At 35.0% G+C, this 15,814-nt stretch overlaps 1 protein-coding gene across 1 annotated transcript in view; it reads left to right on the plus strand.

Moving 5' to 3' along the window:
• LOC121952610 (solute carrier family 41 member 1-like) overlaps positions 1 to 15,814 on the plus strand; it is a 33,188-nt gene that overhangs the window by 8,591 nt on the left and 8,783 nt on the right. Inside the window, exons 8-9 of the mRNA XM_042499388.2 lie at positions 2,255 to 2,389; positions 4,203 to 4,351. Of these exons, the coding sequence (XP_042355322.1) occupies positions 2,255 to 2,389; positions 4,203 to 4,351 (284 nt within the window). The remainder of the gene's footprint in view (positions 1 to 2,254; positions 2,390 to 4,202; positions 4,352 to 15,814) is intronic.

Raw genomic sequence — 15,814 nt, forward strand, 5'->3', positions numbered from 1 at the left:
TTTTGTGATATGGGAATCAACTGGGTGACTTGCCTCGCCCTAACAGGTAAAACAAAGTCAGTAGAAGAATGCAATCAAGCACATTTATATTATATAATTATATAATTATATACCTTCATTATATATAATGCATATCTGTTGATTAAACTTCATAACAGTATAATAATTATGTACCTAGCATTAGCATCTCAACCAAAATTGAAATGCTTCTTATACTTACATGCAACAGTATAAACAATTCTATAATCTATAATAATATAACACTGACAGGCTACCTTTTACTTTTGATACTTTAAGTATATTTCTTTCGGGAAATACTTACATATTTTGTAATAGTATTTCTACTATTCTTTTTGTGATCTTACTATTGTTCCTTAATAAGTAAAGTTAACCACCTAACTACTTCTTTCCCCACTGCATAAAATTATGTTAAATTTATTTTAATTTTAAGGATTGAATGTGCCTCAGAGACTGTGCTCCCCACAGAATATGTTCTCAGAGGTCATTTGTACAAGCAGCTTATTACGACCTATATTAAGGTTTATTTTTAGGTGGTGATTTTGACTAAAATAAATATTACTGTGGATTTAATCCCCTCAATTGAAGCTAAAACAATTCATGTAATTTCTTCCCGTCTTTTCAGTAAAGTAATGAACACCGACATGTTTTCCTGAATGAGTAAGCAGATCTGGGATTTGGGGTTATGGTTTCAACACTCCTAATCTTTCAAGAATAATATTTAAGCTTCATAATTAGCTTCATTATTATCAATAATGTCAACTGAAGTAATGTGGAAATTGTCAGAGCATGTAGACGCCCAGCAGCTAATCCCATTATTATTTTAAAGGGCCTCAATTTTGAGCAATTAATCAATCATGAGGCATTAAAGTGCTGCTGAAGTTGAGCAGCTCCCTCCCCATCAAAAAAAAGGTTAGAGAGGCGTTTGGGGCCACATCTTCACTGACAGAAGTTTGTTTTCCACAAAGCAGCATACTAAGTAGAGAGCTATAACAATGGTCTTTACATGAACCACAAGCCTGATCAGAATGCTAACTATGCATTCACTGGCTTTCGTTTGCACAGCATCTCTGCCAAAGACTCCTGCATGTATTACCACCCCGGTACAGGAAGCGCATTTGCATTCCAATTCAGCGCTCTTCCCTTTTGGCCTGTTGACCAGACACCAGTGGTGGAAAAAGTGTTCAGATGCTTAAATTTGGTAGTTTAGACGTAGTATAGATGTCTTTTCTGGACATAGTATAGATGTCTCTTCTGGACATTTGCAGGAAATTTCATTTCATGTTTGTAGTAAGCAACAGCTATAACGTTTGTGGGATTATTATATTAAAAGCTGCAGATTTGTATTACGTTTGTGGTTTATTACATTTGTGGGTGTTACAGGATTGTTTTGCAGTGTTTTGACAACTGAAGAATGTATTTTCAGGCAGACAGTATGAGAAAAATAATGTGTTTTTTGTACATTTAAGCTTGTAAACTGTTGTAGTAGAAATCCAAAAACAAGTATGAAGTTCTTTGAGTTCTTTTCACTAATGAATACATTAGGAATTTTCAGTGCTGTAGTTCATTATTACAAAGCCAGTTTTAGAAACTTAGTGTAATAATTTGTTTAATGGAGTAAAAAGTAATGTAAAATGTAGGGGAATTGAGGCATAAAGTAGCAGAAAATTGAGATATTTGAGAGAACTACTTCAAATTTCTACTATAGTCCAACATTTGAGTAAATGCAGGCTACTTGTTTCACCACTGCCAGTAACACTTCCCCTGTTTTGTGTAAATGATCCATGTGCTTCACAGCTCTGCAAGCCAAAAGGTTTTGTTCTGCTCCTAATGAACTCGGCCTGAGGGGAGAGCAGTGTTACAATGAATATGGCACAACATCTACGCTGCCTGTTCCAAGCCCTCAGAGAAAGAGTCCCCTGGGATGGCGTGATTAGGGATAACTGCTGAATAGATTTCAGGCAGAATTACTGTTTGGACAGTGAATCATTTTTCCGAAAACTGTTTACTCGGATATTCTGCAGTGACTGCTCAGCCTCTTGTATGGCAGCTTGATGACACATTGGCAAATATTGAAACATTGCTAAATCTAATACATTTCAGTAGCTCAGAACTGATTATTTACAAAACATGCGCACCGTCCAAGTCCAATCTTAAAATGCACTTGTATTTTCTTAGTTTTATTGAATATTTATTATGGAATTGATGAGTGCAACACTTTTCCGTGTCCATGCAGGCGTAGGGGGAAATCTGGTGGCAATCCAGGCCAGCAGGATGTCCACCTACCTCCACTACTGGAGTGTTCCTGGAGCTCTTCCATTTGCAATGAGTGTGAACTGTCCTGGACCCTGTGCCACCCTCTGCTCCTCAGGTCAGACACAGAAAAAAAAACATACATTTAAATGTGCAATGTACAGGTGTAGCACTTCCATACAAGAAAAAAAAACACTATGTCAAATTTGTGACATTATTAAAGCCATTTCAGTTAATGTTTTTATATATTAACGAATCAAGTTACTACATATGAAATGCAAGGACTTTTCCAGCAGCTTTCCACTGAAAACCGATGGCAGCACTGTCTCTGTTTGACTTTTTTGTCTGTTTTATCTAACCATTTCCAGTCATGTTTCCGACAGCAAACTTCAGCAAACTAGCTCCAAAAAACTGTGGCGCCATTGAAAAGGGATGACAAACACCCTGATAGAATCGTTGAATTGCAAAACTTATTGGAGCCGTCTGTATGTTTTTTTTAAACTTGTGCAGGATTGTTCCCATTATTTTTTGTTCCTTATGTTCAATATGCTCCTTCAAATAAAGCTATGTATTTGTAGTGGGAGGAAAAAAGGACAACCAGACTTAATCTGAAGAACAATGATTCGCCTCAAATGTAGATACAGATACAAAACATATTAAAACAGGATTGCTCCCGAACTAAAAATGTTGAGTGTGCAGATATTAGTCTATGCACATCATATAATTAGTAACATTAACTGTAAAATAAGAAACTGAAGTAGTAAGCAAATCCCTAACTCTCATATTGACATAGTTTTCAACTAGCCTGCTGGTTTTGATTTTCATGTTAAACATTTCTGGGTGGTGTCACTGCAACACACCAAATTTATGCTATCTGCTCAGCACCAGACACCATATAAATGAAGTTATCGGCTAATTTCTGTGGCAGCTATGGCTCAGAGGTAGAGTGGGTCATATTGGAAGGTCAGCTGTTCTATCCCCAGCTCCTCCAGTCAACATGTCGAAGTACTGAGTAGCAGGTGGTACCATGTATAGTAGCCTAGGCCATCAGTGTGTGAATGGGTGAATGTGACATCTATATTAATATATAAATTAATATAGTGGAGCATATAGCAGTTTCAAGGTTCTTTATGCAACATTCTGAACACTAATAAAATAAATCACAATTTGGTATGCAAAGATAGTGTCCAAAGCAAAGAATGAAATCTTGCTACCTCTGTGTGTGTTGTTATCTGAGCTTCTCTGTGGTTTGTTGTGGTAAGCCAGTCCAGCCAGGTGTACATATTAGCCCATATGTGTATCCAACTGGCTAGCTTATTGCCTCCTCTTTGCACTGCACTCATATAGTGGTTACTGCTGATATAAGGATCGTGTCGTTGTGGAAGCTTAGCATTCACCATCCAGTTCCCTACAGATTAACACCATTAGCTCTGTCGGCACTGTTGGCATTGTTAGCACTGTTTGTGTAGTTAGCACTGTTAGCTGCTGGCCACCGGCTCAGCCACCTTCACATCGAAAACCCTGTCCAGACAACTTTCCTGAGAAATTTCTTAAAATTATGTTTTCAATGAATTTACCTTTTTATTTATATTTTCAGAATGTTACCCCTCCTCTCCTAACCCCGTGCTGTATTTTTTTTTTTTACATAGAATGGATGGTCCTAGTATGATGTTATAAGTGTCTTTCCCAAATTGGTAAATGTTAAAATATGTCTTGTATGCTCAAAAAAGAAACTGGGTATATGGAAAATATTGATTGAATAAGACCCAAATCCAATCCAGTCATCTCTACCTTAGGCTCTATAGTTGTTCACATGGTCTCAAACAATTGGGTCATAATTAATTTGAAAATAAAGAAATAGGAGAGCATCTTTTTAGAATTGACACTAAACATAACAGTACATACAGCTTGTTACTTTTTTTTATATCTAGATGTGAACTCCAAATCAGCCAGAGTCCTGGTCCTTCTTGTAGTTCCGGGTCACCTCCTCTTCCTGTACACCATCCACCTCTTGCAGGGGGGGCATACCTCCATGACGCCAATCTTCATAATCTGCTACCTGTCTGCGGCTCTGCTTCAGGTCAGATAAACCAATAAAAATTTTGTTTCCCACACCACACCACCAGAAATAAACTGTGTACTCTACTCTTAGATTTAATGCAAAAACATTAGTCTTCTTCTTCTTCTTCTTCTTCTTCTTTTATTTTTCTCGACTAAAAGTGTTTGTGCAGAAAAAACACAACAAAAACTCACCAAAATTGGCAGGCTACTTGTAAATTTGACCCACTTGTATTCTACTGATTTCAAGGTTGTGCTGTAACAATCAACTTTACATTTAAGCAGTTACCTATGTATATATATGTATATATATATATATATATATATGTATGTATGTATATATATATAATGGTGTTTTTGGCGGCTTTTGCAACACTCTGGGCTTTAGCGTTTCTCGGCATGCTACTTTATGTGGTTTTATGTGGGTTTCAGCTGGTTCTTGGACATGTCATGTTTTTTTTTCACCATACTCTAGTATGGCATTTTCCGTCATTTTTTCGACATGCTATGTTTTGGCATTTTCAGTCATTTTTTTGCACATGCTATCTTATGTGTTTTTGGCCGTTTTTTGCAACATCCGATGCTATAGCGTGTCTCTGCATGCTATTTTATGTGTCTTTCAGATGTTTTTTGGACATGTCATATTTTTACATTTTTCACCATGCTATAGTATGGCATTTTCCGTCATTTTTTTGTAACGCTATATTGTGCTGTTTTGGTCCCTTTTTGCAAAATCCTTTCCTATGGAGTGTGTCTGCATGTAATTTTATGTTGCAATATATGGGTTTAAGTTGTTTTTGGGACATTGCATATTTTGACATTTTTGGCGTTTTTTATCGTTTTTTTGACATGCTATATTATGTTGTTTTGGTACCTTGCATTATTGGTGGATTTTTGGACATGCTATTTAATGGCGTTTTTGGCTGTTTTTGCCTGTTTTGTTAAGTCCTTTGCTATGGGGTGTCTCGGCATGCTTTTTTATGTGGTTTAAAATGGTTTTAAGCAGTTTTTCTAAAATAGCATTTTTTGCCATTTTTGCCATACTATAGCCTTGCATTTTTGTTGGATTTTTGAACATGCTATTTAATGGTGTTTTTTGCAGTTCTTGCAACATCTTTTCCTATACCATACTATTGCCTTTTATTTTTGTGGGATTTTGTGACATGCTGTTCGATGTTGGTTTTCATGGAGGCTTTGAATAGTTCCTGGAAGTGTCTGGTGGGCCATTTGAATACATTAGACAGATAGACAAAACTCAGATTTTCACTAAATAGCAGCCAATAGCTGGACTAATTTACAATATACACGGAGCACATTGTCTTTAGTTTCATTATTATGTTGTTTTTTAAAGTAAAACATGCTTATATTTGAAGATTAATGTTAACAGCTAGGGTTAGATTAGACTAATTAATGTCACACTTGATAGATTCACACATTTCAGCAGCTCAAGAGTCAGAGGCAATAGAAAATAAGCAACTGATTGCCAAATCAGGGTTAAATATGAATAAATTACAAAAAATAAAATATATTGTAAAACATAAAATATATAAAATAAATCTATAAATGAAAATACATACATATATAGTACTTTTAATATATAAAATGTACAATTACATTGTATAAATTTGAGTGATGTGGATATGACATATGGTTATGGTGACATATTTTAAATTGACCATGGTAAATGAGCAGGTTGCTGTTTATTGCTTATATATATATAAACGTGTATTCTATTTATCTTTGTCTTTCTGCTGACTTACTTACTGCAATTAATTAATTTAATTAATATCTAATGAACTCAGAAACATAAATAGCACATCAAGCAGTTGGTATATGTCCTTCTCTTGTGGTGTCCTCCCAGATAGTCTTCATCGTGCATTGCTGTGCTGCACGGAGACGATCCCGGTGTGTAGAGAAAGGCACGCTGACACGCAGATGAGGAAAATGTTGTTGAGTAATGCCAGCAGAAGTAATCTTACACTCACCACACACTACAACTACAAAGAGTATGTGAGGTTATCATTTTCAAAAACTGCATCTGAACATTTTACCAAGAGAGCACACCATTGAGAGGCCTTGTATATGGTTTAATAAAAATAAGAAACAGGGAAAGGCTTGCAGAAGACAGGGAGCTGACACTCAGGATGAGGGTGCTGTCTCAGTGCAGGAGTCTCCAGGCTCCATTGAATCCTGTGTAGCTCTTTTGCTGAAAGAAAGAAGGAGAAAAGGACAGGAGAGAGAGTTAGACGTACCTTTATAGGCCTGGGTGGGAAACCCCTTTGGGAGATGAGGCGTGTTTGTTCCCCAACTTCAGTTATGGAACTTTACTAGTTGTGTTAAGTTTGTGCTTCTCATAGTGAATTACTGGCTTGGAAATTAGCTTTTGCTGTGTTAACTTTAGCATTTGTCTATAGTGTTTCATATAATGGGCCTACAATTATTGATCCTTTTTTAATCATTTATCAGACTTTGATCCTTTGTCAGCCTGCCCATCCCTGTTTCCAAGCTTTTCCTTTGTTTAAAAAGGTCTAGGCTACTTCATTGTTCTATGTTGTCACACTACAGTTAATATAAGAGAGTGATTTTAATACAAAGCGAAAACCACTGCATGTGAATGCATAAATTAGTCAGATCTGTGCTCCACAGGAGAGCCTTCATCAGGCTGTGTAATATTGCCCTCTGCTGGATTTATACATTAATGAACTGCATTAAACTAGAGCTCTGTGTTTTTATAACCCGCTTCGAAATAGTTCTTCCAGCTCTCAGTGCTCCTATTGTACGTTACCAATATACAATAACAAGAAATCACATATAACATCATAATAAAAAATAATGTAATGCAGTAGTGTAACAATGTCAGTGTGTCGAATAATTCCCTATTAAGCCTAGTATGTTTCATTTTCTAAATGACTTAAAAAAAGATAAAATAAAAGCATTTTTTGACATACTTGCCTTACTATAGCCTTACATTTTTGGTGAATTTTTTTGGCATGGTCTTTGTTTGTGTATTTGACTGTTTTTGAAAAATCCTTTTCTATGGCATGTCTCGGAATGGTATTTGATGTGGTTTGAAATGGTTTTAAGCAGTTTTTTTAAAATGCCATTTATTGATATTTTTGCCATACTATAGCCTTGGATTTTTGGAAATTCTATTTAATGGAGATTTTGGCTGTTTTTGCAACATCCTTCCAACATCCTTAAATATAGCATTTATTGACATTTTTTTTTTTGGTGGATTTTTGGACATGCTTTTTAATGGTGTTTCAGGCTGATTTTGCAAAATCCTTTGTTATGGCGTGTCTCGGCACGGTATTTCATGTGGTTCAAAATGGTTTTCAGCAGTTTTTTGAAAATGGCATTTTTTGACATTTTTGCCATACTATAGCCTTGCATTTTTGGTGGATTTTGAACATGCTATTTAATAGTGTTTTGGGCTATTTTTGCAGCATTGTTTGCTATGGTGTCTCCCGGTATGCTTTTTTGTGTGGTTTAAACTGGTTTTTAGCGTTTTTTTGAAAATAGCATTTTTTGACATTTTTTCCATACTATAGCCTTGCAGTTTTGTGGGATTTTTGGACATGCTATTAAATAGTGTTTCGGGCTGTTTTGGCAACAACTTTTTCTAAGGTGTGTCTCAGCATGCTTTTTGACATTGTTTAAAATGGTTTTTAGCAGGTTTTTGAAAATAGCATTTTTGCCATTTTTGCCATACTATAGCCTTGCATTTGTGGTGGATTTTTGGACATGCTTTTTAATGGTGTTTCTGGCTGATTTTGCAAAATCCTTTGCTATGGCGTGTCTCGGTATGCTTTTTTGTGTGGATTAAAATGGCTTTCAGCAGTTTTTTGAAAATGGCATTTTTTGACATTTTTGCCATACTGTAGCCTTGCATTTTTGGTGGATTTTGAACATGCTATTTAATAGTGTTTTGGGCTATTTTTGCAGCATTGTTTGCTATGGCGTGTCTCTGCATGCTTTTTTGTGTGGATTAAAATGGTTTTTAGCAGTTTTTTAAAAATAGCATTTTTTGACATTTTTTCCATACTATAGCCTTGCAGTTTTGTGGGATTTTTGGACATGCTATTAAATGGTGTTTAGGGCTGTTTTTGCAACAACTTTTTCTAAGGTGTGTCTCAGCATGCTTTCTGACATTGTTTAAAATGGTTTTTAGCAGGTTTTTGAAAATAGCATTTTTTGACATTTTTTCCATACTATAGCCTTGCATATTTGTGGGATTTTTGGACATGCTATTAAATGGTGTTTCTGTCTAATTTTGCAAAATCCTTTGCTATGGCGTGTCTCGGCACGCTATTTCATGTAGTTCAAAATGGTTTTCAGCTGTTTTTGGAAAATGGCATTTTTTGACAATTTTGCCATACTATAGCCTTGCATTTTTGTGGGATTTTTGGACATGCTATTTAATGGTGTTTCTGGCTGATTTTGCAAAATCCTTTGCTATGGCGTGTCTCGGCATGCTTTTTTGTGTGGTTTAAAATGGTTTTTAGCAGTTTTTTGAAAATGGCATTTTTTGACATTTTTTCCATACTATAGCCTTGCATTTTTGTGGGATTTTTGGATGCGCTATTTAATGGTGTTTTGGGCTATTTTTGCAGCATTGTTTGCTATGGCGTGTCTCGATATGCTTTTTTGTGTGGTTTAAAATGTTTTTTAGCAGTTTTTTAAAAATTACATTTTTTAACATTTTTGCCATACTATAGCCTTGCATTTTTGTGGGATTTTTGGATGCGCTATTTAATGGTGTTTTGGGCTATTTTTGCAGCATTGTTTGCTATGGCGTGTCTTGGTATGCTTTTTTGTGTGGATTAAAATGGCTTTTAGCAGTTTTTTGAAAATAGCATTTTTTGACATTTTTGCCATACTATAGCCTTGCATTTGTGGTGGATTTTTGGACATGCTTTTTAATGGTGTTTCTGGCTGATTTTGCAAAATCCTTTGTTATGGCGTGTCTCGGCATGCTTTTTTGTGTGGTTTAAAATGGTTTTTAGCAGTTTTTTGAAAATAGCATTTTTTGACATTTTTTTCCATACTATAGCCTTGCATATTTGTGGGATTTTTGGACATGCTATTAAATGGTGTTTAGGGCTGTTTTTGCAACAACTTTTTCTAAGGTGTGTCTCAGCATACTTTCTGACATTGTTTAAAATGGTTTTTAGCAGTTTTTTGAAAATAGCATTTTTTGCCATTTTTGCCATACTATAGCCTTGCATTTGTGGTGGATTTTTGGACATGCTTTTTAATGGTGTTTCTGGCTGATTTTGCAACATCGTTTGCTATGGGGTGTCTCGGCATGCTTTTTTGTGTGGTTTAAAATGGTTTTTAGCGGGTTTTTTTGAAAATAGCATTTTTTGACATTTTTGCCATACTATAGCCTTGTATTTGTGTGGGATTTTTGGACATGCTATTTAATGGTGTTTTGGGCTGTTTTTGCAGCATTTTTTGCTATGGCGTATCTCGGTATGCTTTTTTGTGTGGTTTAAAATGGTTTTTAGCAGTTTTTTGAAAATAGCATTTTTTGACATTTTTTCCATACTATACCCTTGCATATTTGTGGGATTTTTGGACATGTTATTAAATGGTGTTTAGGGCTGTTTTTGCAGCATTGTTTGCTATGGCGTGTCTCGGCATGCTTTTTTGTGTGGATTAAAATGGTTTTTAGCAGTGTTTTGAAAATAGCATTTTTTGACATTTTTGCCATACTATAGCCTTGCATATTTGTGGGATTTTTGGACATGCTATTAAATGGTGTTTAGGGCTGTTTTTGCAACAACTTTTTCTAAGGTGTGTCTCAGCATACTTTCTGACATTGTTTAAAATGGTTTTTAGCAGTTTTTTGAAAATAGCATTTTTTGCCTTTTTTTCCATACGTTGCATTTGTTGCATTTGTGGTGGATTTTTGGACATGCTTTTTAATGGTGTTTCTGGCTGATTTTGCAAAATCCTTTGTTATGGCGTGTCTCGGCATGCTTTTTTGTGTGGTTTAAAATGGTTTTTAGCAGTTTTTTGAAAATAGCATTTTTTGACATTTTTTCCATACTATAGCCTTGCATATTTGTGGGATTTTTGGACATGCTATTAAATGGTGTTTAGGGCTGTTTTTGCAACAACTTTTTCTAAGGTGTGTCTCAGCATACTTTCTGACATTGTTTAAAATGGTTTTTAGCAGTTTTTTGAAAATAGCATTTTTTGCCATTTTTGCCATACTATAGCCTTGCATTTGTGGTGGATTTTTGGACATGCTTTTTAATGGTGTTTCTGGCTGATTTTGCAACATCGTTTGCTATGGGGTGTCTTGGCATGCTTTTTTGTGTGGTTTAAAATGGTTTTTAGCGGGTTTTTTTGAAAATAGCATTTTTTGACATTTTTGCCATACTATAGCCTTGTATTTGTGTGGGATTTTTGGACATGCTATTTAATGGTGTTTTGGGCTGTTTTTGCAGCATTTTTTGCTATGGCGTATCTCGGTATGCTTTTTTGTGTGGTTTAAAATGGTTTTTAGCAGTTTTTTGAAAATAGCATTTTTTGACATTTTTGCCATACTATAGCCTTGTATTTGTGTGGGATTTTTGGACATGCTATTTAATGGTGTTTTGGGCTGTTTTTGCAGCATTTTTTGCTATGGCGTATCTCGGTATGCTTTTTTGTGTGGTTTAAAATGGTTTTTAGCAGTTTTTTGAAAATAGCATTTTTTGACATTTTTTCCATACTATACCCTTGCATATTTGTGGGATTTTTGGACATGTTATTAAATGGTGTTTAGGGCTGTTTTTGCAGCATTGTTTGCTATGGCGTGTCTCGGCATGCTTTTTTGTGTGGATTAAAATGGTTTTTAGCAGTTTTTTGAAAATAGCATTTTTTGACATTTTTGCCATACTATAGCCTTGCATATTTGTGGGATTTTTGGACATGCTATTAAATGGTGTTTTGGGCTGTTTTTGCAACAACTTTTTCTAAGGTGTGTCTCAGCATACTTTCTGACATTGTTTAAAATGGTTTTTAGCAGTTTTTTGAAAATAGCATTTTTTGCCATTTTTGCCATACTATAGCCTTGCATTTGTGGTGGATTTTTGGACATGCTTTTTAATGGTGTTTCTGGCTGATTTTGCAAAATCCTTTGTTATGGCGTGTCTCGGCATGCTTTTTTGTGTGGTTTAAAATGGTTTTTAGCAGTTTTTTGAAAATAGCATTTTTTGACATTTTTTTCCATACTATAGCCTTGCATATTTGTGGGATTTTTGGACATGCTATTAAATGGTGTTTAGGGCTGTTTTTGCAACAACTTTTTCTAAGGTGTGTCTCAGCATACTTTCTGACATTGTTTAAAATGGTTTTTAGCAGTTTTTTGAAAATAGCATTTTTTGCCATTTTTGCCATACTATAACCTTGCATTTGTGGTGGATTTTTGGACATGCTTTTTAATGGTGTTTCTGGCTGATTTTGCAACATCGTTTGCTATGGGGTGTCTCGGCATGCTTTTTTGTGTGGTTTAAAATGGTTTTTAGCGGTTTTTTTTGAAAATAGCATTTTTTGACATTTTTGCCATACTATAGCCTTGTATTTGTGTGGGATTTTTGGACATGCTATTTAATGGTGTTTTGGGCTGTTTTTGCAGCATTTTTTGCTATGGCGTATCTCGGTATGCTTTTTTGTGTGGTTTAAAATGGTTTTTAGCAGTTTTTTGAAAATAGCATTTTTTGACATTTTTTCCATACTATACCCTTGCATATTTGTGGGATTTTTGGACATGTTATTAAATGGTGTTTAGGGCTGTTTTTGCAGCATTGTTTGCTATGGCGTGTCTCGGCATGCTTTTTTGTGTGGATTAAAATGGTTTTTAGCAGTGTTTTGAAAATAGCATTTTTTGACATTTTTGCCATACTATAGCCTTGCATATTTGTGGGATTTTTGGACATGCTATTAAATGGTGTTTAGGGCTGTTTTTGCAACAACTTTTTCTAAGGTGTGTCTCAGCATGCTTTCTGACATTGTTTAAAATGGTTTTTAGCAGTTTTTTGAAAATAGCATATTTTGACATTTTTTCCATACTATAGCCTTGCATGTTTGTGGGATTTTTGGACATGCGATTAAATGGTGTTTCTGGCTGATTTTGCAACATCGTTTGCTATGGCGTGTCTCGGCACGCTATTTCATGTAGATCAAAATGGTTTTCAGCTGTTTTTGGAAAATGGCATTTTTTGACAATTTTGCCATACTATAGCCTTGCATTTTTGTGGGATTTTTGGACATGCTATTAAATGGTGTTTCTGTCTAATTTTGCAAAATCCTTTGTTATGGCGTGTCTCGGCACGCTATTTCATGTGGTTCAAAATGGTTTTCAGCAGTTTTTTGAATATGGCATTTTTTACATTTTTGCCATACTATAGCCTTGCATTTTTGGTGGATTTTGAACATGCTATTTAATGGTGTTTTGGGCTATTTTTGCAGCATTTTTTGCTATGACGTGTCTCGGTATGCTTTTTTGTGTGGATTAAAATGGTTTTTAGCAGTTTTTTGAAAATAGCATTTTTTGACATTTTTTTCCATACTATAGCCTTGTAGTTTTGTGGGATTTTTGGACATGCTATTAAATGGTGTTTAGGGTTGTTTTTGCAACAACGTTTTCTAAGGTGTGTCTCAGCATGCTTTCTGACATTGTTTAAAATGGTTTTTAGCAGTTTTTTGAAAATAGCATATTTTGACATTTTTTCCATACTATAGCCTTGCATGTTTGTGGGATTTTTGGACATGCTATTAAATGGTGTTTCTGGCTGATTTTGCAACATCGTTTGCTATGGCGTGTCTCGGCACGCTATTTCATGTAGATCAAAATGGTTTTCAGCTGTTTTTGGAAAATGGCATTTTTTGACAATTTTGCCATACTATAGCCTTGCATTTTTGTGGGATTTTTGGACATGCTATTAAATGGTGTTTCTGTCTAATTTTGCAAAATCCTTTGCTATGGCGTGTCTCGGCACGCTATTTCATGTAGTTCAAAATGGTTTTCAGCTGTTTTTGGAAAATGGCATTTTTTGACAATTTTGCCTTGCATTTTTGTGGGATTTTTGGACATGCTATTTAATGGTGTTTCTGGCTGATTTTGCAACAACTTTTTCTAAGGTGTGTCTCAGCATACTTTCTGACATTGTTTAAAATGGTTTTTAGCAGTTTTTTGAAAATAGCATTTTTTGCCATTTTTGCCATACTATAGCCTTGCATTTGTGGTGGATTTTTGGACATGCTTTTTAATGGTGTTTCTGGCTGATTTTGCAACATCGTTTGCTATGGGGTGTCTCGGCATGCTTTTTTGTGTGGTTTAAAATGGTTTTTAGCGGGGTTTTTTTGAAAATAGCATTTTTTGACATTTTTGCCATACTATAGCCTTGCATTTGTGTGGGATTTTTGGACATGCTATTTAATGGTGTTTTGGGCTGTTTTTGCAGCATTGTTTGCTATGGCGTATCTCGGTATGCTTTTTTGTGTGGTTTAAAATGGTTTTTAGCAGTTTTTTGAAAATAGCATTTTTTGACATTTTTTCCATACTATACCCTTGCATATTTGTGGGATTTTTGGACATGTTATTAAATGGTGTTTAGGGCTGTTTTTGCAGCATTGTTTGCTATGGCGTGTCTCGGCATGCTTTTTTGTGTGGATTAAAATGGTTTTTAGCAGTTTTTTGAAAATAGCATTTTTTGACATTTTTGCCATACTATAGCCTTGCATATTTGTGGGATTTTTGGACATGCTATTAAATGGTGTTTTGGGCTGTTTTTGCAACAACTTTTTCTAAGGTGTTTCTCAGCATACTTTCTGACATTGTTTAAAATGGTTTTTAGCAGTTTTTTGAAAATAGCATTTTTTGCCATTTTTGCCATACTATAGCCTTGCATTTGTGGTGGATTTTTGGACATGCTTTTTAATGGTGTTTCTGGTTGATTTTGCAAAATCCTTTGTTATGGCGTGTCTTGGCACGCTATTTCATGTGGTTCAAAATGGTTTTCAGCAGTTTTTTGAAAATAGCATTTTTTGACATTTTTGCCATACTATAGCCTTGCATTTGTGGTGGATTTTGAACATGCTATTAAATGGTGTTTTGGGCTATTTTTGCAGCATTTTTTGCTATGACGTATCTCGGTATGCTTTTTTGTGTGGATTAAAATGGTTTTTAGCAGTTTTTTGAAAATAGCATTTTTTGACATTTTTTTCCATACTATAGCCTTGCATTTTTGTGGGATTTTTGGATGCGCTATTTAATGGTGTTTTGGGCTATTTTTGCAGCATTGTTTGCTATGGCGTGTCTTGGTATGCTTTTTTGTGTGGATTAAAATGGTTTTTAGCAGTTTTTTGAAAATAGCATTTTTTGACATTTTTTCCATACTATAGCCTTGCATTTTTGTGGGATTTTTGGACATGCTATTAAATGGTGTTTAGGGCTGTTTTTGCAGCATTGTTTGCTATGGGGTGTCTCGGCATGCTTTTTTGTGTGGTTTAAAATGGTTTTTAGGGTTTTTTTGAAAATAGCATTTTTTGACATTTTTTCCATACTATAGCCTTGCATATTTGTGGGATTTTTGGACATGCTATTAAATGGTGTTTAGGGTTGTTTTTGCAACAACGTTTTCTAAGGTGTGTCTCAGCATGCTTTCTGACATTGTTTAAAGTGGTTTTTAGCAGTTTTTTGAAAATAGCATTTTTTGCCATTTTTGCCATACTATAGCCTTGCATTTGTGGTGGATTTTTGGACATGCTTTTTAATGGTGTTTCTGGCTGATTTTGCAAAATCCTTTGTTATGGCGTGTCTCGGCATGCTATTTCATGTGGTTCAAAATGGTTTTCAGCAGTTTTTTGAAAATGGCATTTTTTGACATTTTTGCCATACTATAGCCTTGCATTTTTGGTGGATTTTGAACGTGCTATTTAATGGTGTTTTGGGCTATTTTTGCAGCATTGTTTGCTATGGCGTGTCTCGATATGCTTTTTTGTGTGGTTTAAAAAACTTTTTAGCAGTTTTTTAAAAATAACATTTTTTGACAATTTTGCCATACTATAGCCTTGCATTTTTGTGGGATTTTTGGACATGCTATTAAATGGTGTTTTGGGCTGTTTTTGCAACAACTTTTTCTAAGGTGTGTCTCAGCATACTTTCTGACATTGTTTAAAATGGTTTTTAGCAGTTTTTTGAAAATAGCATTTTTTGCCATTTTTGCCATACTATAGCCTTGCATTTGTGGTGGATTTTTGGACATGCTTTTTAATGGTGTTTCTGGTTGATTTTGCAAAATCCTTTGTTATGGCGTGTCTTGGCACGCTATTTCATGTGGTTCAAAATGGTTTTCAGCAGTTTTTTGAAAATAGCATTTTTTGACATTTTTGCCATACTATAGCCTTGCATTTTTGGTGGATTTTGAACATGCTATTAAATGGTGTTTTGGGCTATTTTTGCAGCATTTTTTGCTATGACGTATCTCGG

This window comes from Plectropomus leopardus, chromosome 2, assembly GCF_026936395.1.
Source record: "Plectropomus leopardus strain MGB_pleo_1.0 chromosome 2, ASM2693639v1, whole genome shotgun sequence".
NCBI classification, from domain to species: Eukaryota; Metazoa; Chordata; class Actinopteri; order Perciformes; family Serranidae; genus Plectropomus; species Plectropomus leopardus.